The sequence below is a fragment of the Conger conger genome, chromosome 3 (genome assembly GCF_963514075.1).
Source record: "Conger conger chromosome 3, fConCon1.1, whole genome shotgun sequence".
NCBI classification, from domain to species: domain Eukaryota; kingdom Metazoa; phylum Chordata; class Actinopteri; order Anguilliformes; family Congridae; genus Conger; species Conger conger.
This window is the reverse complement of record NC_083762.1, coordinates 73,708,753-73,735,031: the sequence shown is the minus strand read 5'-3', so window position 1 is coordinate 73,735,031 and position 26,279 is coordinate 73,708,753. Positions and strand designations below refer to the sequence as shown.

The window sequence follows — 26,279 nt, the reverse complement described above, 5'->3', positions numbered from 1 at the left end:
GCCCTGTAAAAATACAGTTGATCTGACCTGCGCAGCACTATGTTATTCAGCCATCTACGGATACATGACGGGTTGTGGAGGAATTTAAAATTTGATGTCGAGACTAATCGCAAGGGAGTCCTGGGGTAGGTTCAGCACTGACCCTCAGGGCAAGGCAAGCACAATGAAGGGACTATGAAGTACAGACAAGGGTTAAACAACAAGTAAAATACCCCCCTTATCCCATAGGAGCAACTGGGACCCTGCCATTGAACGACGAGGGTGTATGGAGGTGTGCCCCAGCGACAAGCCGTTCGGTACATGCAATTGCACCCCTAGCCAGCAATATATAATTCATTTCAACCTTTTTTGCTTGGAAAAGGACTCAGTTGTACCCAAAGAGGACATTACTGCACTTTTTAGGGTACATTTGGAAATATGATCCTTGAAAATGTACCTCCATTGTCACCTTATTTCTGAGAGTATGTGCATGTGTATTAATTTCAGATGGAATAATGGTCTAAATGCATTAACATAAGTGTTTATCTAGTAAATGTTATGTTCTATGTAATGTGTATATTGCAACAGTAGGCTACCATGAATGACCAAGACCAATTTCCCTTTAGCACTAATGAAGCTATCGCATCCTATCCCAACAATTAAAACACACAGAAACACATTTATTCTGTATCCGTATTTATTACATAATATAGATTTAATACAGTAAATATCGATCAAGAACAGTTAAAAACGTCATATTAGCACTGAACAAGTATGTGTAAATAAATTATGACAGTCAGATGGTGTGGAAAAATCACGTGCCTCAAATTTCGAAGTCACACTGAAACGACGACAGGTCAGACAGGATTGGAAGGCGTTTTTAAATGACACCAGTACGTTAGTTAGGCTTTGCGGTTTAAAACCAGAAGCTTTTTTTCCTGTTAGTGTTTCACATTTGAACAATTAGCCAGCGAAAATAGCGAAATAATATAAGCTAATATTAGTATTCTTGCCAAGTTCACAATGCTACCGTCGTTGAGCCGTGCTCTACAATAGCAGATGCAACAGAACAGAATTTTAGTGCTGTCCAGAAAGGCTCCTTTAGCACGAGCGGAAAGGAATGCGCACGGAAAGATCCAGTGACACGAGTACAACGGACAAACAGTACTGACACGCTGTGATTCCCGGGACCTTCATCGACAAGGACGTGAAATTCACAGGGTGGATAAGTTCAGCTCCCAATAGTCTTCATGGACTCCCAAAAGTACATACGCTGTTTATAGAACTGTTACTACACTGAGGTTTCTAATGCTATTCTGTGCTTTATCGATACGGTTTTCCTCCCAAAGAGCAAACCCTGAAAACATTACACTCTGAACATAGGGTCAGAACAGGAAAACACTGTTGGGTTCAAAAATAATAATAATTTGAAAGCCCTCTTCTCTGACTCCACATCTGTGAAAATATGAATATATTCAATGTGTGATTTCTGACAAGTGAAACAAATACTAAAATACGTAGTCTCCAATGCTAGGTTTACCAGCCACCCAGCATAAGACTGATTTCACAGCAAAACAGATTTCAGTGAAAGAGTCTAGAGTACTGCAGGTAGAGCTCACTGTGTACTACAAAATCCAGTCAGAGCTGGAGAAACCCCAAACCCTTGGACAATTAATATGGTGCGTGTATATACAATGCAGTCAAATATAACAATGAAAAGTCATGCTGGCCCGAGACCTAGACTTCAAACTGAATCTTAACGTCCTCCATATTCACCTGTGTGCTCAAAAACAAACAAACAAACAAACAAATAAACAAACAAAAAACCCACATAACAAAATATATCGGCGATTCCCTTTAATCTAGACTGACGGGCACTAACAACATACTAACTTGGATAAATGTAAGCTAATTATTGTCAAGCTTTAAACTGTGTAGATAAAATATGGTGTGCAGGAATTTACAGCTTTAAAGTGGCAGATATATTTAAACAAAATTCTATGGTTATGACACTGAAGATGTTTTTTGTGTACAAAGGCTGCAGTCGACAGAAAGCTTTGTCCGAGGTCCGGACGTTAAATGCATCAGCCTTCTCGAAGAGAAACGGTAAAACAAAATCAACAATAATACAATGGGAAGTTAACCGTTTAGCGACAAGTAAAAGGGATTCGTTGTATAACATCAGAATACCTTTCTTGGGTTTGTGAAGGTAAACAACGACATACTGTCTGTTCAGTTTAACTGACAGTCTAGTACAGCTGTGAGTGATTGCAATACGAAGTGAGAGAAATACGTCTCATTTCTGAACAAAGCTTGGTCAAACGCTAACCGTATAAAACTGCCCGACCGTGGGTGAACCATAGGGGTAGTCTTCACAACACACTGAAAGGGGTGTACTGCTCTCCTGCCCATCTACAGCGAAACTGCTCACACACCGGTCACCTCTCCTCTCAACTCAACAAAAGCGAGGGGTAGATGCCCAACCTCGAAACTCAGGGGAGGAGAAGTCCAGTAAACAGTATTAAAGGAGCAAATAACCTAAGAGGTAGCTTCAGATAACTGGTTCTGAAAATGTAAAATAACAAAATAAATCAGTACTGATACACGAGTGGGCTGCCAGATTGATCTGCTCATGTGGTGAACTCAACATGTTCTCATTTCAGTTTCCTCTTTAGCGAGTTACCCCAGTCCGACCACACCCGGTGCATTTTACAAGGACCATCTGCTAGTATTTATTTAAGGCTTAGTTTCTTTACTGTGCTCTGACCAAACAAGTCAGACATGACTCAGCTCATATGAAGAACTCGAATTTGAAGCTTAAACCCCCACATATCATTTCCTGGGGTAAGGGCCAATGACAGTGATAAGGAGCCACAGTGTAAACCAATAGAAAGGCAGCTTTGGGGGCAGGGGCAATGACGTGGATCTGGAATTTCTGATGCACGGAATGCGGGGTCACACGCCATTAGCTAGATAAGCTGTGTTTATACACTTACGCTTTCTTAGGCTATTTTGGTAGATACATTTCCTATATTTATATACATGTTTATAGATCTTTTTTCTTTTCTCCATAAAATAAAAAAGAAGAAGGAAGAAAATGTTGAAACGAGGATACAAAGAGAGTCAGGGGTGGGCCGCGGGGGCAGTGGGGGAGGGTGAGAGATGACTCGGGCACACGGTGGACCCCCGGGTCTGACCTATGGGGGCGCCCCCCCCCCGAGGATGGCGAGAGTTTGGGACGGATGGGACGAGGGTGAGACGGGTCAGCCGGACAGCAGGGCGACGTCGTGCTCGCTGGAGGAGCTGACCTGCCGCTCCACGGCCCTCTGGCTCCTGCAGGACGCCATCCTGGTGCGGATGTCCTGCTTCTTCTCAAAGTAGTCCACCAGGGGGGGCTCGGTCAGCAGCGAGGCCAGCACCTGCTCGAAGGTGATGGACCAATCGGCGTCCGGCACGCTGGCCCTGCGCTGGTCCCCGCAGCCAATCAGCACGGTGTCGTCGGCGATGTCCTCGCACTGCAGAGAGCCGGCGCTCACCATGGAGTAGGACGAGACCGAGGTGTCGTCCTTGGCCTCCTCGTCCGAGTTGGGTGGGAGGGGGACCTCCAGCTGGGCCTCCGCCAGGGCCTTGCAGACCTGGGACTGTCCTGGGCTGCCCTCCCCCGCCGGGGGCTCTCTCTCGGGCTGGGCCGGCTCGGGGAGGCAGGCTGTGGCGGAGGTGCTGGAGGTGGAGGCTACCGTGCCCTGGCTGTCGAGCTTCTTGGCGCCGTTGTTGCTGAACCTCTTGCCCACCTCGCCGATGCGCAGCAGCAGGCTAGCGACCGTCGCGATGGCGTGGTACAGCTCCTGCTCGCACGGGTCCTCACTGAACATGTTGTACAGGGTCTTACACAGCTCGATGAACTGCTCCTGCAGGCAGAGGCACACACACGGGGTCAGGTAGAGGTCTATCGCACACACACCACACCTGGGTCACACACAGAGGTCTATCTCACACACCACACCTGGGTCACACATTCAGATACGTTTCTGTGCTCACTGATCTTGCCTCATGCAATTGGGCCAACCAAGAGGACCAGATGGTGAGTATGCCATAGGTTCCATAACTCCAGACAAGCTCAATAAAGTGTAGAAACGTATTTGAATCCAAAACAATTACATATTTGACCCAGGTCTGTCGCGTACACCGAATCAAACAGACAGCAGTTAGAGTCGATACAAACAACGCAAAACCATTTAGCCACAAGTCAACAGAACTCACAAAGACATGACATTACATTACATCTCCAGCACTGCCCTCCTTACCTGGTTCATCCTGGGCAGGTCTTTGATCGTCTCTTTCTTTGGCTCGTTCTCCTTGGCCCACATCCTCAGATAATACTTGTAGTCCTTCACCTTCTCCTCTGCAACAGAGACCGATAGAGCTCTTATAGCAGTGACAGTGTGTCCTGGTGGAAAAGTATACAGGCTGGTTAACTGGTTGTGTCCCATCTCATTTTATTAGATCATTAGGTATTGATATTACATAGAACATACGGGAAGGTAACAAACTATACCGTGAAAAAAAAAAAAAAAAAAGGGTTGAAGAAAAAAGAAATATATCCACAATTGTGAACTGTTCATGTGATGCTGGTAGAATTTTATTGTGCGAGGTTAGAGTTAACTGAATATGTCCTGCTGTGATATGTCCTATTTGGCACAGCAGAGGGCAGCACAAAATAATAAATAAAATGAGGTGGGATTGAAATGACACAGAACTGCGGCTGTGTATTCAGGAGACTTCAGTCTGAGGCAGAACCAGCTCCTCCCAGGTACCAGCTCGTCAACTGCATTCAGAAAATGGCAGCCAAAAAAAAGGTTCACCTTTTTTCTCCTCTGGGTTCCCATTCCCATTCCCATTCCCAGAGTCCTCCCCGGACTCCGCAGCCTTTACCTCCTCTCCTGTTCAGAGGAAGGAAGCCCCATCAGCGCTCACAGTGGACTACAAGCATCCATACTGGACTACATTACCCACAACTGTGTGGAAAAATGGACTACAATACCCAGGTATACAGCTATGCTACACAGGGCCGAGAAAGGGTTTAGTTGTATCAGGGGGTGAAGTAGGCCACAGGAAAGAGAGGTGTTTCCTACTACCGGGGGGGGGGGGGGGGGTGTTGCAGCATAGAAAGAGATACTTTCCACACATTAACATCTAAGACACAGACTGAGAAGCAGAGGCCAGTGAGGCAGTGAGGTATCGCAGGTTGGAAAGGGAGTAAGAGGTGGAGAAAAGGGTGTGTGAGGGGTGGGGTGTATGGGTATGGGGGGGGGGCAGTGAGGTGTTAGGGAGCAGGCAGTACGGTCAGTGGGGGGGGGGGGTGTGGCATGACGAAGCAGGACAACAGAATCACAGAGAGACAAACCTGAGGCCACTTCCTGCAGCAGGAAGTCCACATCAGACAGGAAGGGAGGATCTGGAGAGGTGGGAAAACAGAGGACACAGAGCCGAGGGAGAGCGAGAATGAGAGAGGGAAGAAGAAGAAGAAGAAAGCGGAAGACGGAGAAAGGCAGAGAGAGAACGAGAGAAAAGCAAAGGAGACCATGAGATGAAGATATCACTTGGCTAAACACAAACTCTGTTATTGATTAGTAGGACTGGGTGTTCCCATGCACAGGAAACATGCAGAGGGATGGTTGCTGGGAGAAAAATGTGTTCAGCTGCTACAGGAACGCTCATCCCAGGAGAAATACGAATGAAAAAGTTGTCTCAAACGTTGTGTGTGTACGTGTGTTTGAGAGAGTATGTCTGTGTGCGTGTGCGTGTGTGTGTGTGTGTGTACACTCACCCTGCAGGGTACTGTCATCAGTAAAGAACTGTGTGTGTGTACGTGTTAGAGAGTGTGTGTGTGTGTGTGTGTGTGTGTGGGTGTGTGTGTGTGTGTGTGTGTGAGTGTGAGTGTGTGTGTGTCTGTGTACGTGAGAGTGCGTGTGGGTGTGTGTGTGTGTACACTCACCCTGTGGGGTATTGTCATCAGTAAAGAACTGTGTACATGTGTGTGCGAGAGAGTGTGTGTACGTGTGTGTGTATGTGTGTACACTCACCCTGTGGGGTACTGTCATCAGTAAAGAACTGTGTACATGTGTGTGTGAGAGACTGTGTGTAGGTGTGGGTGTGTGTGAGAGTGTGTGTGTACATGTGTGTTTGACAGAGTGTGTGTGTGTCTGTGTACGTGAGAGTGCATGTGTGTGTGTGTGTGTGTGTGTACACTCACCCTGCGGGGTACTGTCATCAGTAAAAAACTGTGTGGCTTCCAGTGCAGACTCAGCTTCCTCTGGACACAGAGCTGCGACAGAAACAGGAACCGCATCAGCACTGACCTCCCACACTTCCCAGAATACTGTGCAGTGTACCCACACTGACTTCACACACCCTGTAATATGCTGTTTCACACACTGACCCTGCACATCCCAGAATGCACCCTGGTGTGTCACCCACTGACTCCACACATCCCAGAATGCACCCTGGCGTTTCACACACTGACCCCACGCATCCCAGAATGCACCCTGGTGTTTCACACACACTGACCCCACGCATTCCAGAATGCACCCTGGTGTTTCACACACTGACCCCACGCATCCCAGAATGCACCCTGGTGTTTCACACACTGACCCCAGCACACTCACACTGTTTCCTGCAGGGATATCGCTCAAGGGCAGCTGTTTTATCAACAGAAAGGACACGACCGTTCATTAAAAGGAGTGAAAAAACAGGGGAACTGTGGAGACTGAGGACTGAATACAGATGTGTGACTGACGTCAGGTATGAGACTGACAGACTGACGGGGGAATACAGGTGTACGAATGCAGGTGGCTTTGAGTGACAGGTGTTTCTGCTGGTTACCTGGGGGCAGGTGCAGTTTGTAGAGCAGCTTCAGTTTCTCAGTCATATCTCCATGGTACATTCCACCTGAAAACAGATGAGGGAATAATGAGGGTATGACACTCCAACCGCTGCCCCAACAAAGCTCATGTTCCCCCTGCTACGTTCTGTAGTCATTTTAACCATCAGTACTAGTGCTTATTAATAGGCTTTCTGAAAGCAGACACTGCGCTTGCTAGCTCCTTTCTAATTAGCTTGTAGACCTGTGGTGATGCAATAAATAAGGATACCATTTCCCTGACAAAGTCAATATGCTGATGCCATTGAACCATTCGCACTCCTCATAATGAAAATGTTGAGTGTGTATAGTTTCTAAATGCAATCCTCAGGTCATAATAATCTTTCTCTCTATCGTTTCCTTTTGGCTTGGGTACAGTGCCATGAAAAAGCAATTCCTCCATTATTGCACATTTTTATTTTTTTTAGATATGTAGACAAAATGAAATATCAATATCAAAAGGGAACATGAGCAAACAGAAAACAAATTGAATTAAAGCAGTTCGGCAAAGTGGGCTAAAATTCCTCCGCAATGATGTAAAAGTGATATAAAACTTATAGGAAGTGTTTGGTTGCAATTATTGCTAAAGGTGGTGCAACCAGGTTTGGGTGTCTCATAAGTTTTAAAAATGTGTTTACTCAGGTTCCCCTCGTGTCTAATGTCACATTTTGCCTTAAGATCTGAAACCATTCGCTGTGACGAATATGCAATAGAGGAAATCAGGAAGGGGGCAAATGCTTATTCACGGCACTGTACACAAACTGAAAGGAAACGATGGAGAAAGATCAGTACGACTTGATGATTGCGTTTAGAAAATCTCCCCACTCCACATATACATTAAGAGGCTAGTGGATGATTCGATGGCAAGTTGGCAAGTTGACTTCATCGGTGAGACACCGTTTCCCGGTCCGCGGTGAGGTCAGGCGCTCACTCAGCCCGGTGACGAACTCCTTGAAGTTGATGAGGCCGTCGCGGTTGTGGTCGAGCAGGCGGAAGAGGCGCGCGGCGAGGGTGGCGGTGTGGGTGCCGCAGCCCCAGGGCCCCAGGGCCCCGAACAGCGGGCTGAACAGGCCCATGTCGATGCGGTACTGCTCCAGGTACGGCAGGCTGGGGTCGTGCCGCTCCGCTGCGCTGGTGCTGGCGCCCCAGTAGCAGCTCATGATGTGTTTCGCCTGCAGGCACGCGCACGCAGACACACACACACACACACACACACACACACACGTGTACACGCAGACACACACACACACACACACACACACACACACACACACACGTGTACACACAGACACACACACACACACACACACACACACACACACACAGACAGGTACACACAGACACACACAGGCACACACACACCCATGCACACCCATGCACACCCATGCACACACACACAGATATACACGCATACACACACATGCACACATATACACAAGCACGCACACATACAAACACACACACACACACACACACCCATGCACACACACACAGACACACATACAGTTTTTAAGTCAGTGGTAAAGAGCAGTGGCAGCAGTACTGTTGGACCTCCTCTTTAACTACAGTCAGCTGATAAAGCACCGTTACAGGGTCTGATATCACACCAGCCAAATTACTTCAGCCATATGAGATGTGGTTCTGGATTAGCCACAGAAATAATCCCCCTCGTGTTTTTCATTAAAATGGCGGATTAAAGCCCTCACAGAGGGAGGAGAAACGGCCTCTCACCTTAAAGAGAACATACAGCTCCTCCAGCTCCTCGATGGTGAAGGCCGAGTCTGTCATGATGGCCCTGACCTGAGAGGAGACATCCCAATGTCAGGACGCAAACACCACTGTCACGATTCACACCTCAATGTCAGGACAAATACCAATGTCAGGACGCAAACACCACTGTCACGATTCACACCTCAATGTCAGGACAAATACCAATGTCAGGACGCAAACACAAATGTCACGATTCACACATCATTATCAGAACACTATCACCAATGTCAGGACTCATACCTCGGAGTCAGGATGCAATCATCAACATCAAGACTCATACCTCAGTGTCAGGATTCACACACCGATATCAGGATTTACAAATTAACGTCAGGACATTTACATCAAGGACTGCTGCTACAAAAACAGCACAGAAAAACACTGAAGCCCCACAGGCAGCTGGGACAGCACTCACCACGCTCCTTTTGGCGGTGTCCTCCAACGACTGGATGACCTTTAACCTCTGCTTGAAGCGCATCTGCTCGATGACGTCCGCTCGCAGGCTGCCAAACTTCTGCAGGAGACAAACAAAACAGGACAAATGGGCAGTTATGCACGCGGTCCTCGAGCGTTTGAGTTAGTAACACAGTTACTCAGCTGCTGAAAGGCGACAGGACACAGGGAGAGGTGTGAGGGAAACATCAGGAGTGGTCAAACAGTGACCAGCACACACGGGGCGACATGGCTCAGGCAGTAAGAGCAGTCGTCTTGCAGTCGGAGGGTTGCCGGTTCGTTCCCCCGCCCGGGCTGTGTCGAAGTGACCCTGAGCAAGACACCTAACCCCTAAATGCTCCTGACGAGCTGGTCGGCGCCTTGCATGGCAGCCAATCGCCGTTGGTGTGTGAGTGTGTGTATGAATGGGTGAATGAGAAGCATCAATTGTACAGCGCTTTGGATAAAGGTGCTATATAAATGCCAACCATTTACACAACTCCAGGGATCAGCACAGAGTCGTGTAATGGATTAGTACCTGCATCCACCTGTGACACAGTAGCACAGTAGCACTGTGATACAGGTAAAGTAAAGTATCTATTCCATATGTATTGGATCAGGCCTTGCTTCTAGTCTGACATACCATGGCGACTGACTTAGCCTATATTTACCATGTAAACTAAATGTTCTTGGCTGTAGACAAGAACAAGAACAAGAACAAGAACAAGAACAAGAACAAGAACAAGAACAAGAACAAGAATGCTTTACGCGACTTGTACCTTACCTGACCCGTGTTCTGCAGTTGTTACCAAGACCTTTGGTATGCAGTTATTTGGATAAAAAGCGTGCGCTAAATAAATGTCATGTAACGTAACGTAAATAAAGTAAGAAACTGAGAGAAATGAATCACTAGTAAAGGCAGAGGAAAGTACTGAAAGTACTAAGTACCGTTTCGAAGTGAAATGCCAGAGTAATGAATACCATCTGTTCGCTAATGAAAGGGTATTACGGAGCCTGGGAAACGTTTTCAACAAAGTGAGCAGTGCAGTGGTAGTTTTTAGAAGGTAACCTATGAGTATCAGAGTCAGAGGAGAATAATCCGAGGGTGCAGTTAACTGCGCAGGGCCTGTTAGTAATGCCTTGGAGGCAGGAACTCTGACCTCATAAGAAGCTTTGATCAGCTCGAACACGTCGATCTCGGGCGGGGGCTCGTCGCCACTGGTCAGCAGGGCGTGGAGGTGGGGGATGGGCGGAGACGCTGTCTGCTTGTTCACAACGTTGTCCAGGTACCTGGGAGGGAACACAGAGGGGACAGGTGACTATACCTGAGAGAGGGGACAGGTGACTATACCTGAGAGAGGGAACAGGTGACTATACCTGAGAGATAGGACAGGTGACTATACCTGAGAGATAGGACAGGTGACTATACCTGAGAGATAGGACAGGTGACTATACCTGAGAGAGGGAACAGGTGACTATACCTGAGAGATAGGACAGGTGACTATACCTGAGAGATAGGACAGGTGACTATACCTGAGAGATAGGACAGGTGACTATACCTGAGAGAGGGAACAGGTGACTATACCTGAGAGATAGGACAGGTGACTATACCTGAGAGATAGGACAGGTGACTATACCTGAGATAGATCAGGTGACTATACCTGAGAGAGGGGACAGGTGAACAGACCTGAGAGATAGGACAGGTGACTATACCCGAGACTGAATAAGGTAAAAATACTCAAGAGAGGACAGATAAATGTGAAAGACAGGCCCATAAGAGGGGACGGATAAAGACCCAGCTAACACAAAATTTCAGGAACATTGAGAGCACTTTGCGCTAACTGAGATCTGAAACAGGCAAATACAGATACAGTCTCCACGGCGCCCCCTACCTGCCCAGGATGGTCATGGCCTCGCCCTCGTCGTTGCAGGAGAGCAGTTGGTCCATGTTGGCGTGCAGGACGGCCAGGGACACCTGGAAGATGACCTTGATGCCCTCGTAGAAGAAGCAGTCCACCAGCAGGACGGCGCTGTCGAAGGGCATGACGCTGAGGAAGAGCGTGAGGAACCAGGAGAGCGAGATGGTGGAGATGACCCCCAGATCCTGCATGTGCTCGTACAGCAAGGGGAGACACTCCCGCGTCAGCTCCTCGAACACGGCCTGGTCCACCAGCGCTCCTGCGACAGTCACACACACACACACACACTTTAATCACACAGTGAGCAGCTGTGTGTTAGAACAGTACTCAACTGCGGCAGCAGTCTGTGAGTAACTGGAGTCAGTCATGGTGGCAGTACGTCAGTGTGTGGCTGCAGTCAGTTGTTGTGGCAGTGCTCCAGTGTGTAGCAGTACATAGCTGCAGCATTATGTCTGTGTTTATCTGCAGTGGTTTGTAGCAGTATGTCTGTGTAGCTGTACGGAGTTGCAGGTCCGTGACTCACCCACCACCCTGGTGTTGTAGTAGTCGGGCAGCATCCTCTCACACAGAGCCACCAGCAGCCAGAAGGCCTGCTCCTCTGTGCAGTACAGCAGCAGCACTGAGGTCACGATGTTCATCGCCTGCACACATAATCACATCTATACATCATACACACACAGGACTATTACACACAATCACATATATCATACACACAATCGCATGTATACATCATACCCCCCCATCACACATACACACACATTGACATTTATATGTCATCCACACACAATCACATTTATAAATCACAGACACACACAATCACACTTAACTAGCACTTTATTAGGTATTTGTTACTTATTGTAGCCTATCCACTTCCCCATTCTGACATTTAGTCTGAAAAACAGCTGAACCTCTTGACCACGTCTGCATGCTTCCATGCATTTAGCTGCCGCCACATGATCGACTGATGAAGCATTTGCATTAACAAGCAGGGGTACAGGGGTACAGCAATAATGTGATCACTGAGTGTATATCACACACACACACAACCACATTTACATATCACACAGATTTCACCGGAAACGAAAAGGTATGTCACTTATTGGGAGTTTTAAGGGCCGGCTGTACACCCCAGCCGGGTTGGGGGAACAGGCCCCAGACCGCGGGCCGAGAGCAGGGCTGACCTGGCAGTACCCGATGCCCGGGTTGCGGTAGGCGTAGGCGGTGAGGACCCGACGCAGGGCGGCGATGCCCGTCTCGTTCTGGAAGGCGTGGTGCTCGGGCATGGAGCGGTGCAGGTCCCGCTCGATCTCCTCCGTGGCCAGAGAGCAGTGCCCCATGGCCTGCTCCACCAGCTCGCCGTAGTACCCGGGGTGGGTCGCCATCTCGTTCTCCGCGCCTGGGAGGGGACGGGCCAGGGAGGCGGGGTCACGTCACAGAAGGGCCCGCACTTCCTTTATAAACAGGAAGTGTCTTTCCAGCTTTTTAAACGGCGGTACAAGTTATAGCGCGCTAATGCTAACTTTTGTCCATGAAAGAAGAATTTAGGAGTGCCCTAATAAATCACAATTAGCACAGTAAATGTGCTCCTAAATCACTTTCACACATCAAATTTTAGGAGCAAATGCTCCTAAAGTTGCCAGGTCTACAATTTCCAGCCGAAAAAACAAATCTGCATTGAAAACCTGCCTAAAAGTCGTCCAAAGCCCCCCCATCTGCACTGGCACAACAAGTAATATTCCCCAAAAACAAACCCCAAAAAGGGGCGGAATTTGGCACGAAAACCGCGGACCTGGCAACTCTGCAGCGAACGAACCGTTGGCCTGAACCCGAGCGCATCGCTGGTTTGGTTTCCGCAGTGGAAACGCGGCTGGAACGCGGCCCTGCAGAAACAGTCTGTTCAACACCAGATAAAAAGGTCAGCCGCAAGATTAAGTACCAGGCGGCCTTCCAGGACCAGCGCTGCAGTTTTGTGACTTCACACCAAGATGAATGCTTTATTGGATTAGTTCTGATCCCCCAGAACCGGTCCTGTGATACATTTTCCACGCACCGATACAGAACGCAGCTGCAGGGCCTGCACAAGCAGCGCGCCGATAGATAAGAAGGGCCCGTCGATCTGTCTCGTTGGTGTGAAGCTATGCTGATACTACGGTTTCCTGTGCTGTCACATGAGTCAGACGCACACACTGGACTAAATGTCCAGCTCATGGTGGGCCACCAAGCGGTCATCTGACAGCAGCGTGCGCCAGAACGCTCTTCCTCTTTAGTCAGGAGGTAGAGACGGAGGCGAAGAGAAACCTTCCCAGCCAAGGTTTCTACAGACACCCGCATTTCTTGTGTCTAATTACACCGCTTGCCTCAAGCAACCCTCAAAACATTCTAAATATACTATACTGTGGGCTTTTGTTCTCCAGATTTCGATTTAGTTTCCCTATACGCATGGTAGCTACAGCTCCCCCTGTAGGTAGGGAGGGAAATGCATCACAATGAAATGAGCAATTATCACATTATTCGGAGCAAAGATGTCAGAATAATATCCCATGTACTAAAACCTGAGGGGTGTATTACCTGAGAACAGCCCCACAGCTCCCCCTGCAGGCTGAGGGGTGAATTACCTGAGAACAGCCCCACAGCTCCCCCTGCAGACTGAGGGGTGTATTACCTGAGAACATCCCCACAGCTCGCCCTGCAGGCTGAGGGGTGTATTACCTGAGAACATCCCCACAGCTCCTCCTGCAGGCTGAGGGGTGAATTACCTGAGAATAGCAGCCACAGCTCCCCCTGCAGGCTGAGGGGTGTATTACCTGAGAACAGCCCCACAGCTCCTCCTGCAGGCTGAGGGGTGAATTACCTGAGAATAGCAGCCACAGCTCCCCCTGCAGGCTGAGGGGTGTATTACCTGAGAACAGCAGCCACAACTCCCCCTGCAGACTGAGGGGTGTATTACCTGGGAATAGCAGCCACAGCTCCCCCTGCAGGCTGAGGGGTGTATTACCCGAGAACAGCAGCCACAGCTCCCCCTGCAGACTGAGGGGGGTATTACCTGGGAATAGCAGCCACAGCTCCCCCTGCAGACTGAGGGGTGTATTACCTGAGAACAGCCCCACAGCTCCCCCTGCAGACTGAGGGGTGTATTACCTGAGAACAGCAGCCACAGCTCCCCGCGCAGGTTTTCGGGGATGCCGTTGAGCACCAGCTCCCGGGTCTTGGAGGTGCGGTACATGCAGACGCCCCGGCCAAACTCAAAGAAGTGGATGTTCCAGGACTCCTCCTTCATCTTCTCCTTCGTCTGAGTAAAACAGGGGGACAGACACGCAGCAATACATTTTATTCATATAAATAAATAATTATTTGCTATTTAGCTGACGCTTTAATCCAAAGCGATTTACAGTTGATACGACTAAGCAGGAGACAATCCCCCCCTGGAGCAATGTGAGGTTAAGGGCCATGCTCAAGGGCCCAGCGGCTGTGTGGATCTTAACTTGGCGACACCGGAGCTTGAAGCACCAAACTTACGGGTCCCAGTTATATCCCTTAGTCACTAGGCTACAGGCTATCAACATGTAATTATATGTATTATATTTGTTATATTTACCTACATGTAATTATCAGGAGGATAGCTTAACCTCCAATCAAAAACCCCAGAATGACGACCACAGGGGCTTTTCTCTGCACACAGATGGGAGGGGGAGGACTGTGTGGATAAGACAGGTGGAGGACTGTGTTGATAAGACAGGTGGAGGACTGTGTGGGTAAGAGGGGGGTCAGGGCAGGACACTCACAGAGGGGAGGGGGGACTGTGTGGGTAAGAGAGGTGGAGGACTGTGTGAGTAAGACAGGGGGAGGACTGTGTGAGTAAGACAGGGGGAGGACTGTGTGGGTAAGAGAGGTGGAGGCCTGTGTGGGTTAGAGAGGGGGAGGACCGTGTCTCGGGCTGCTGGTGGGAGAGGGGGAGGACTGTTTCTCGGGCTGCTGGTGGGAGAGGGGGAGGACCGTGTCTCGGGCTGCTGGTGGGAGAGGGGCGAGGGAGGGACACTCACCGCTTTGGGCCCCAGGTCCTCGGGCGCGCCCTGGCGGAAGATGTTCAGCAGGCCCTGGCTGGCGGTCGGCAGGCTGGAGCGGTAGTGCCGGTTGGGGGGGCTCTCCCCTGAGGCCGGGGGCGTCGACGGGAAGGGCGAGGTGGGGCTCGGAGTCTCCTGCGCACAGGTAAACAACCGCCATTCAGCTCTTCCAGGATCAGTGGTCATTCACAGTGACAGCCCACAGCATAATACCAAGACTATAATAACATAATGTTACATAGCATAGCATAACATAGCATGGTATAGCATAACATAGCCTAGTGTAACGTAACATAACATAGAACAGCATAGCATGACATAGCATAGTGTAACATAACATTACACAACATAGTACAGCACAGCATAGCATGACATATAGCATAGCATAACAAAGCACAGTGTAGCATAGCATAATATAAAATTACATGAACCAACATAAAGATGACCATAGGCCATTCAGCCCAACAATGCTCCCCATTTCTCACCACTAAAGCGTACCTAGAGCTCGCTGTTTACCTACAACCTAGATAGTATCCAGCACTGCATCAAGCCTGGCCTTAAAAACCAGAATTTCTGCCTCTATTATATACTGTAACTACTACACACAGTGACTGTGGTCTGTGTGCTTCACAGCATATGTGAGGGGCCCACTGTTCATCACCGACAGTGGGCCCCAGCAACAGCATGCTGTGTCACACTGAGGTCACCAAACGAGCCAATTCCAGTTAAAAATAGAACAAAAATAAACTGTAAATGTGAACGGTCAAAGCTGAGATAACAGGGGGTGTAAGGAGAACACGCAGATGAACACTGCTGGGGAAAGGCTCTCATTGGCTGGTCTGCTGACTGGAGGGAGAGCTCATTGGTTGAGCGAGAGCTCACTGGTTGATTGACAGTCGGGCGGACCACTCACGGGCAGCTCCTTGCGATCGCTCCACAGTCTGTCGGGCGTGCGCTGCAGGAAGTCGGAGATGCGCTGCACCAGGAAGTCGCGGTCCTTCAGGTTGGCGAACAGGAAGGTCATCTTGTTCTTTGTGCTGATGGACAGCGGGCTGGGGAGGACACTGCTGCTGTCGGCCTTCTCCACAACAGACACCTGGGACAGACACACGGGCCGACACAGAGTGAGAGTGTGTGTGTGTGTGTGTGTGTGTGTGTGCATGTATGTGCATGTGCGTGTGAGCAGGTGTCTGTTTGTGCACGTGCATGTGACTGTGTGTGTGTGTTCATGTGCATGTGCGTGTGAGCACGTGTGTGTTTGTGCACTTGTATGTGACTGTGTGTGTGTGTGTGTGTGTGCGTGTATGTGTGTGTGTATGTGCGTGTGAGCACGTGTGTGTCTGTGTGTGTGTGTGTGTGTGCGTGAATGTGTGTGCGTGTGAGCACGTGTGTGTGTGTGTGTGTGTGTGTGTGAGCGTGTGTGTGTGTGTGTGTGCGTGTGCGCGTGTTTCTCACCTCTCTGAGAGGGATGATGAGGTGACAGAGGTCTTCCTCTCGGCTGGCGAAGCAGATGTAGTTGTTGGAGACGAACATCTGTCCGACGACGTGCATCTTAGCGAAGGGCGTCCAGAGCGTGCAGTCAGTGTGTCCATCCAGCCTCTCGTCCTGCGTCAGGCGGAACATGGCCCGGTACCGCTCGTTCTTCGCCCGCGCGTCAAAGTCCCTGAAACGCCAACGCGTTTCAGACGTTCAGCGCGGAGGACAACACTGAACTCAACACACTGCACCAACAGGGCTCGACTGAATACACTGCACTAACAGAGCTCTACTTAACACACTGCACTCAACACACTGCACTAACAGGGCTCTACTGAACACAGAACACACTGCACCAACCGGGCTCTACTGAACACAGAACACACTGCACCAACCGGGCTCTACTGAACACACTGCACTCAACACACTGCACTAACAGGGCTCTACTGAACACAGAACACAGTGCACTAACATGGCTCTACTGAACACAGAACACACTGCACCAACCGGGCTCTACTGAACACACTGCACTCAACACACTGCACTAACAGGGCTCTACTGAACACAGAACACACTGCACCAACCGGGCTCTACTGAACACATTGCACTCAACACACGGCAGTTAAAGGGCTCACAGCACGTAAAACAACACTGCACTGCACACACTGCAGTAGCAGAATGCTACTGAACACACTGCACTAACAGGGCTCTACTGAACACTGAACACACTGCACTAACAGGGCTCTACTGAACACTGAACACAGTGCACTAACACGGCTCTACTGAACACAGCAGAGAGCAGTGACAGTAGCTTACACTACACAGGGAGAACCAAGGCACGGGGAGAACCAAAGCTCTGCCACCTTAACAGGGGATCTTTTAAAGACAACCACCACACCACACCACACACAAGTTAAACGATGAAAGCTTTCAGACACTGTTGAAAGCACAATGCGTACAGTTTATGGGCGGGCTACAGCCTAATAGCTAATAGTAAGATCAGTGCAGGAGTTGGGCCCTTGAGCAAGGCCCTTAACCCCACAGTGCTCCAGGGGGGATTGTCCCGAGCTTAGCCGAATGAACAGTAAGTCTTTGAATAAGAGAGCGCGTAATGTGATGCGCTGCTAACGAGGCGGGCTCGGGGAGACGGTACCTCTTGAGGGCGGAGACGTTCCTGAGGGTCTTGCAGGGCTTGGGCAGCGAGCGGTCGGCGGCGAAGCCCTCGTTGTCCAGCAGCTGCCTCATGGCGATGGTGGCCAGCTGCTCCATGAGCTTGAAGGTGTCGTTGATGTTGAGGAACATGGAGAAGTAGTGCTCGGTGCCGCGCGTGCTCACGCGGATGCTCTCCGGGAACAGCAGCGTGGCGTTCTTCTCCAGCAGGGTCACATCCGTCCACTGCACCACCAGGGTCACTGTGAGGAGGGGAGAGAGGGGGAGGAGGAGGGAGGGAGGGGAGAGAGGGAGGGAGGGGAGGGAGGGAGAGGAGGGAGAGAGGGAGGGAGGGAGGGAAGGAGGGAGAGGAGGGAGAGAGGGAGGGAGAGGAAGGAGGGAGGGAGGGAGGGAGAGGAAGGAGGGAGGGAGGAGAGAGGGACAGAGGGAGGGAGGGAGAGGAGAGAGAGGAAGGGGGTGGGAGACGAGAGAGAGGGAGAAAGGAGGGAGAGAGGGGAGAGAGAAAGTAGGGGGATAGGAGAGAGAAGGAGAGAAGGTAGGGGGACAGGAAGGAGAAAGGGAGAGAGGTACAGAGAGAGAGAGAAAGACAATGAGAAAGGGGTAGAGAGAATTAGAGGGAGACAGACAGGGAGGGAGAGAGAGATACAGAGGGGGGAGAGGAGGAGGAATGTTGTTACTGTTGATTTATATTTTATTCACCTGATCACTCTGACAATACTGTACCTACGAGCTCAACTGCATATTTGAATTTGAGAGAGAGACTGAATAAAACAGAGTGAGCCTGGCAGAGACTAGCAGGACCAGTAATGTCAGTTTTTCAGACCGGTGTCAAATACGCTTTACTTAGCTTATCCGAGGTACTGGAACCAACAAAATACTCTCAAAGAGTGCAAACTCCGCCTTCTGGCCCTCTTGGTCGGCTCAATTGAACCAGGCGAGATCAACGGAGAGCAGAAATGCATTTGAACGTATTTGACGGCGGTCTGTGGGGTTTAAGCCCGCGCTCACCTTCCTTGCCCAGCAGGAAGGAGTAGAAGCAGAGGTGGTTGACGCTGAGGTACACCCAGCCCTGCCGGGGGACGCGGCCCTTCCAGTAGCTGCAGGAGTAGTAGTTCACCAGCTTCTCCTCGTCCGGCATCCCGAACAGCTTCCGCATCTTCAGCTCCGCCTCACGGAACTTTCCGGAATCTTCGTCTTCTGCCTGCTGTTTGCTCTTGTTCTCTTCCGCTATGATCCCCTGGGAGAGAGGGGGGGGGAGAGAGCGAGAGAGAGAGAGAGGGAGGGAGGGGGAGGGGGGTCGGGTAAGGGAGAGAGAAAGAGAGAGAGCAGGGAAGGTAGGGAGAGGGTGAAAGAGAGAGAGAGAAAGCGAGAGAGTGGGGGAGATAGGAAAAGGGAGAGAGAAAGACAGAGAGTGGGGGAGGTAGGGATGGAGGGAGGAGAGAGCGGGAGCAGAAGCAGGAGGTGGAGGGAGATGAAGGGAGAGAAAGAAAGAGTGAGTGAGAGACTAGCAAGAGTGAAACCAGGACATCTACTAGACACACAGACACACTCCAGGCATCTCATTAGCTACCGCTCCAGATGCAATACACAACAGTAGGAGTAATATTCTTTCATGAAGAGGAGTTGTCAAGGTTATACACAATGTTTCTAGGAATACAAATCTCACAAACGCAAGTTCAATCCTGTGAAGACGTAAGGATATATGAAATAGTCTCTGCAAATTTTTGTGATTAAAAGTCTGGTTTTAAACTGGGATATTCTAAATAAATATTCTTCTGGAAAATTCTCTGGCCTCGCTCAGGCCGCCCTCACAGTCACAGTGAACTAGCCCTGAGTCACCCCGTCATTATTCTGCTGTCTCTCTAAAGCCTTAAAATGGGAGGCATCAAAGTGGAGAATCACATGAATGGACTCTGGACCTGAAGGGCCCTGGTTGAAATCATAACAGCCCTGCAGTCAATAGAGGCAACTTTTGCCTCCCCAGTTAAACACCCTGCTGTGCCGATGGGTTACACTGAGCCCACGCATGTAAGCCCTCTAGCAGTGTGCTAAGGAGGAAACTCAAATAGCCATGACAGATTTCTCCAGGTGTGACCGTTATTGCCTGCAGGAATTTGCGCTACACCACCCAATTTCTCTCATTAGCTTATTATCTGAACCAAGCAGGTAAAATTTGTGAAATTGTAGTGTCGGCAAATGTGACAGTCTTATACATAAAAACAATCGTTCTGTCCAGAATTCTCACTGCCTGTCCATAAAGATTTTCATTACGGGTCTATAATGTTTGAATCCACATTATCCTGACAAAATCCCTTGCTTCTTTAAAGTGGGGCACGGTTTGGTGCTTCTGCATCTCAGATTGTTAGGTTTAATGAAGACATTTACATTATGTTACAGTTAAAATGAATGATCCAGCGCACAAGTACAGTATAGCAGGATGTCCTCCTACATGGTTTACGGGAGAAGCCAGTTTAACCACAATGTATTAATGATGCGTACTAAAAACAGCATCGTTTACGTTCTTTTATTTAGCTTGCCGAAACAAAAAAGACTCCACAGGGGATCAACACCAGGCTTGTTATCTGTGACTTTACTGTAATTAATTGTAACTAAATGCACAAAATGGCCTCCAAATTATGCTGCTAGGATTTAGTACATGACAAATAGCAACATAGTCAGTAACTGGAGGGGATATTTCTAGAGGCTTCTGTTTACCCTGAAAGTTCTTCTTGAGTCAATTAATTTACTGGACAGTTTTTTTATTTATCTGTTCATGAACAAATACCCATTTTCCCTATTATGTGTGCAAAAACTAAAACCGGGGAAGTAAATTCAAAATGTACCCACCACGTTGTGCTACGAACAACTCATCATTCGGAATAAATTAAATCAGACAGAGTTCATACTGTGGACATGATATCAGTCCATTGCAGGCAACATGAACACTCGAGTTCGACTTTTATGTCAATACCAAAGTGGAGAAGCACCTTTTTTAAGTCCATGCCATGTAATGGCAGGCACTAAAGGAACAAGACTACTGATCTAGTGGGGTCCCAACTGTGAAATGCCCTTTAAATCTTAATGACTAAAGCCTCCTCCTAACCAAATTAATAATACATTCACTGTACATATCCAACACAACTATGTGGAACAGCACATGCGAAGCCTTATCGCTGGCTTGTGGAAAAACATATCCATACCAGTTCTGAGTTCATTATCATACAGGCCCAGCACCAAAAGGACCCCATGCACACTTTAGTGCTTAACTACATGTACACTGTAGGTGGGACCCCATGTACACATTTGTGCAGAACTACATGCCCACTTTAGCGAGTGACCACACTTGTACACTTTAGCGAGAATATTACTGAACTTACATACCCACTTTAGCTAGGGACATTACATTACATTACATTATTGGCATTTGGCAGACGCTCTTATCCAGAGCAACGTACACTTGATTAGACTAAGCAGCAGACTTCACAGGAGCAATGCAGGGTTAAGGGCCTTGCTCAAGGGCCCAACGGCTGCGCGGATCTTATTGTGGCTACACCTCCTACCCCGGATTAGAACCGCCAACCTTGCGTGTCCCAGTCATTTACCTTAATCACTACGCTACAATCACATAGCTAGGGACCCATGTAGACTTTAGCTAGGGACCATATGTAGACTTTAGCTCGGGACCACATGTAGACTTTATCTAGGGACCAGCGGGCGTACCTGGATTTTCCCCCGGACAAACGTGGTGATGTCCTCATCATTGTCGAAGATGGAGAGGGTCTGCAGCAGGTTGGCCTCCAGCCATTCCCAGTGTTCCGTGATCTCCTTCCGGGAGGAGCCTAGGAGGAGAAGCCCTTTTAAACCACGCGCCTCCCTCCGCTCTATAACTTGACGAAACCCCATTAGATGGGTGGAGTGGCTAGGTAACCAGCAGCTACATAAATCATTCAAAGCATCTTCTATGGACAGCAAGTATTTTGAATGACATCATAGCTCCACCCATTTTACCGGTTATGAAGGTTTACTCACTCTACTAGGACTGAAGAGCAGTTCTTAAAATAATAATCGTTTACTTTCCAGGGTTTTATGATGTAATTCCAAAGCAGTGTATGTTCCTGTGTGTATGTGTATGTTCCAGGCAGAATATTCCAGAGACTGGTCTGCTAATGATGGAAACTGAACTATACTTTTAAGATACAGTTGTCAAAGGTCAAGTATTCGACTGAGGCAATGAGTATTAGTAATGAGAATTCTAACCTCCACTGTCGTTAAAACCACAGCCTCTCTTATCTCTCTGAGTCACCACTCCCACACACACATTCATTGTCTCACTGAGAGAGCATCTCACACATTAATGAGGTTAAATGATGCTCAGAAAAACAAGAGATGTGTCAAACTCTGCCTGTCCTGCTTTTATTGCTTTGACATTGTTGTAGAAGGTATCAAAGAGTCAACATCTTTCAGCTAAAGTAGGTCAAAGTCCCTATCAAATTTTGCACCCTATACATCACGTGCCAAGAGTTCACTGGTTTTGTTCAGAATATGCAATTTGTCTTGTATAGCAGAGTATTTGCAGAGAGCTGACTGTATGAAGTTATATAATATAAACGTCCACTTCCCGTGTGTTTAATATTCCCTCCCGCGATTACGCCCACAAGGGCAAAAGTGATGTCACTGAACTTGCTCCTTTCCTTCTGCCATTTCTGACCAATAGGCTGAACAGGGAACTGCTGTTTTTTCCACCGATAAAGCACTTTCAGTGTAGCTTTGAGATTTACTGATCATTTATCCATCTGTACGATAAAAATGAATAACAGAAATTTCACGCACTGTAAATAAGACGCTCCAATGACTTTTGGGTCAGGCAGACGGTAACCTACTGGCACATTATTGCCTAGTCCTGCCACCTCAGTATTTACGGCTGTGTCTGTGTACTTTCGCTCTTAAAATGGACCCCGTTTGTCTGCCTTGGCGCGGTTCCTGGTGCAGTGACCTTTGACCTCGATATAGTCAGTACTGACCACAGGCGATGCTCCAGTAGATCTGGGAGTCCCCTGCCTGGTGCAGGATCCTGTAGGGGGCGACCCTGGCACTGGAGTCCAAGACCACGTCCAGGGTCCCAACCAGCAGGCCTGAAAAACACACACAGCGAGACCTCACTTCTCACACACAGGCCTGAACTGTCACAGGAAGATACACGTCCTACGCACACACATTCCACTTACATACACACGTTCATCACCAGGAAGATACGCCTCCTACACACACACACACACACACACACACACACACACACACACACACACACACACACACACACACGTCCACTTACACACACACGTTCATCACCAGGAAGATATACCTCCTACACACACACACACACACACACACACACACACACACACACGTACATGCCCATCACCAGGAAGATACACCTCCTACACAGACACATATCCATTTACACACACATGCCCATAACCAGAAAGATATACCTCCTACACACACACATGTCCACTCACACACACATGCCCATCACCAGGAAGATGCACCTCCCACACACACACACACACACACACACACATGTCCATCACCAGGAAGACACACCTCTTGCGCATATGCATGGTCACCCACAGGAAGATATACCTCCTACACACACACATGTCCACTTACACACAGACACATGCACATCGCCAGGAAGATACACCTCCCACACACACACACACACACACACACACACACACACACACACACACACACATCTATCATCAGGTAGACACACCTCTTGCATATATGCATGGTCACCCACAGGAAGATACGGCATCCGTCTCACACAATCACATCAAAAGCACACTTCACTCCCAAGGACATTGTATTGCTGGCCTATAGTAATTGTATTACTAGTGGGGCGGCCTGTAGCGTAGTGGTTAAGGTAAATGACTGGGACAGGCACGGTTGGTGGTTCGAATCCCAGTGTAGCCACAATATCCGTTGGGCCCTTGCATTGCTCCAGGGGAGGATTGTCTCCTGCTTAGTCTAATCAACTGTACGTCGCTCTGGACAAGAGCGTCTGCCAAATGCCAATAATGTAATGTAATGTGCCTATACAGTCACGTTATGATATATTATAATATTATATTATATATTATATATATTATAGTAGTTATATATGAAGGCAAATGGGAAAAGCCCATACACAAGTGGCAATGGCAGAGGCCGAAATGTCAAACTTTTCAAAAGAAGGGAACATTTTTGGATCTCGGGTGCAATTGGTTCATGCACCTGTGACCTAGGTACTTAGCGTATATCTTTGCTGAAGCAGTTTAGTTTAACTGAAATAAATATGTAGCCTTCTGCTATGTAAAAAAAAACAAAAAAACAGGCAACAACCCATGTATTGGCAGAAACTGACTGTCTGCTAGTAGAAAATGAATGTGTCCTCGATTGAAAAAATAACCACAAAATCCAGTAATCTGAGGAGTACATTGAACTCCTGAGACCTTCACACATAGCAACATGCACCCTAAATAGGCAGGGAGGAAGTCGATAGCACACTTGGTTTTGGGTGTGATGTTATCATTTGCCTACTGACTAGCCACAACTGTTTCCCCTTACTCACAAATGTCATAGCCTACCCTTCTAGGAGAGAAAAAAAAGATAGGTTTTGAAACGGTTGGCAGCTGGTTGACCAGTTAGACCAGCTTTATACTCAACATGGTTGGGCCAGCTCAAGCTATGTTTTGCGTTTTGAAACAGCTGGTATTTCAAGCTGGTCATAGCTGGATTTTACACCAGGGTATTAATTAAACACCATGTAAATTAAAACGGTTACAAATCAGACTAAGGTAATCATGCACTGAGAAAGATGATCACATGACCAAAACAGAACACCCCACCCCCCTTCCACACACGCAAACCAAACTCTTTCAGCTGAAGTGCCAAACGCTTATGACATACCCTGTACCACTCTGACAAATTTCACAACTACTTCATGTACAACCCGACTGTCATGTACAGAGGCAATTGGAGATGCTCAACGCCAAGTGAGATGTAATAAATACCATATCGAACACCAACATGACAGAAAGTGAAGACCGATGTCGTTTGAGAAGACGCGACAACTTCCAGTAAGCCCCCTGAACGAGTAGAAAAGATTAGATGACATCGCAGCACACTGAGGACTCGGAAATAAAATTAGCAAAAGATGAGCTTTTGAAGGGGGTGTAATATTTGGCTGTGTGAAGGCAGACGCCTTTGATGTAATGGGATTTATTATAGCATCACTCGAGTCGATAATTCTCTTTGGGGCGGAACGGGAAGAAAATGGGTCTATTGTTTTGGTCATGTGGTCAGGCCGACAGTGTGATTCTGAATTTGATCGTAAGCAGTTGTTGTTCTGTGAGAGGGAAAATGGGAGTGCTCATTCGTTTACATGTTAAACTGTATTGGCTATACCATTCCCCCCTTACAACAACAAAAATGCAGAACTACAGGGCTAAGAAATACGGTTTCGCATAACGTCACCTACGTAAGCGAAACGCGGACAATCTTGAGGTCAGAAAGAGTATAGACATCATAGCTACGTCTTCCATAGCTATAACTAGCCAGAGAAAATAGTTTTTTATGCTGCGGTCTTAAGACATAGAGTTCTAGCCAAGTTCAATTATATATAGATCCCATGACAAAAATGCCATGAATCGAGAAACTGGTCACTCAAAGCTACAGAACCTTTTCTTGTGTTAGGCTAATATCTGTAACGTTAGCCTTGTCCAAATGGCCGGGGAGGGAGTGAACTAGCTGATGAAACGTAAATGACAAAAGCATAACTTATGTTTAAGTTATGAATCTATGATTGTGTTGAAGATTGTTTGGCTTGCATTACACATACAAATATAGTTAAAGTCGGTCATCTATTGAACCACAAACAAGTTAGCTTGTGATGGCTTGTTGTTGTTGAGCAAAAAAAAAAAAAAAAATTCGAGCCAACTTGGCTATTGACAACACACTCGAATCAATAAAATCTTCTCCCTATGATTGTCTACTTGGCGAGCTGTAGCGTGCACAAGTACGTAACTTATTCAGAGATAGGTATGTAACGTAATAAGTTGATAAGTAAAAATGCATTTTTTATTACATACCAGTGATGCCCCCTCCTTTCCCATGTCCCTTCCTTCTCTGAAGAGTGAAGAAGGGGTTCGCCCTTTCGCTCACCCAAAGAGCGTTAGCAAGCAACACCTCCTCCGGAGTTATCCACATCTGTGCGTTTTAAATGCTCTCCTCTTACGTTGAAAAGCGGACCTTTGTGTTCCTGCTTAATTTTCGCGTGTCAAGGGTGCGCGTAGCAGACGCTATGCCTGCTGTTTTGGGTTTACTCCATGAGCCGTCAGCTGCTTGCTTGCTGCTGCAATGGTCCTCCTTCCTCCTCTGACGTAATCACGCCCACGGTGCGTCACTCTGCTACGGCAAGCAGTCGCGCTGGCAGGAAAACTCGAAAGTAAATAGGTGAAATAGCTCCATATCACAGGTATTATTGTGCGCCGCAGATTGATGTAAACAAGA

At 48.2% G+C, this 26,279-nt stretch overlaps 1 protein-coding gene across 4 annotated transcripts; it reads right to left on the bottom strand.

Annotated features, from left to right (window-relative positions):
• Nucleotides 1-658: 658 nt before the first annotated feature.
• On the bottom strand, nt 659-26,130 carry LOC133124067 (TBC1 domain family member 9B). Of its 4 annotated transcripts, none has more exons than XM_061234925.1 (22): nt 25,859-26,130; nt 22,745-22,855; nt 21,444-21,562; nt 18,732-18,960; nt 17,707-17,965; nt 16,533-16,740; nt 15,991-16,173; nt 15,057-15,212; nt 14,155-14,305; nt 12,198-12,412; nt 11,540-11,657; nt 10,990-11,275; nt 10,258-10,387; nt 9,081-9,179; nt 8,630-8,698; nt 7,830-8,070; nt 6,862-6,927; nt 6,233-6,304; nt 5,384-5,434; nt 4,842-4,919; nt 4,284-4,426; nt 659-3,887 (listed from the first exon to the last, which is right to left on the bottom strand). In XM_061234925.1, the coding sequence occupies exons 1-22, from the start codon at nt 25,974-25,976 to the stop codon at nt 3,243-3,245; spliced, it is 3,747 nt and encodes a 1,248-aa protein (XP_061090909.1). In that variant the 5' UTR covers nt 25,977-26,130; the 3' UTR covers nt 659-3,242. The 4 variants fall into 4 exon arrangements, with proteins under 4 accessions (XP_061090909.1, XP_061090910.1, XP_061090911.1 ...); XM_061234926.1 differs by having other exon boundaries at nt 4,284-4,381; XM_061234927.1 differs by lacking the exon at nt 5,384-5,434.
• Nucleotides 26,131-26,279: the final 149 nt, after the last annotated feature.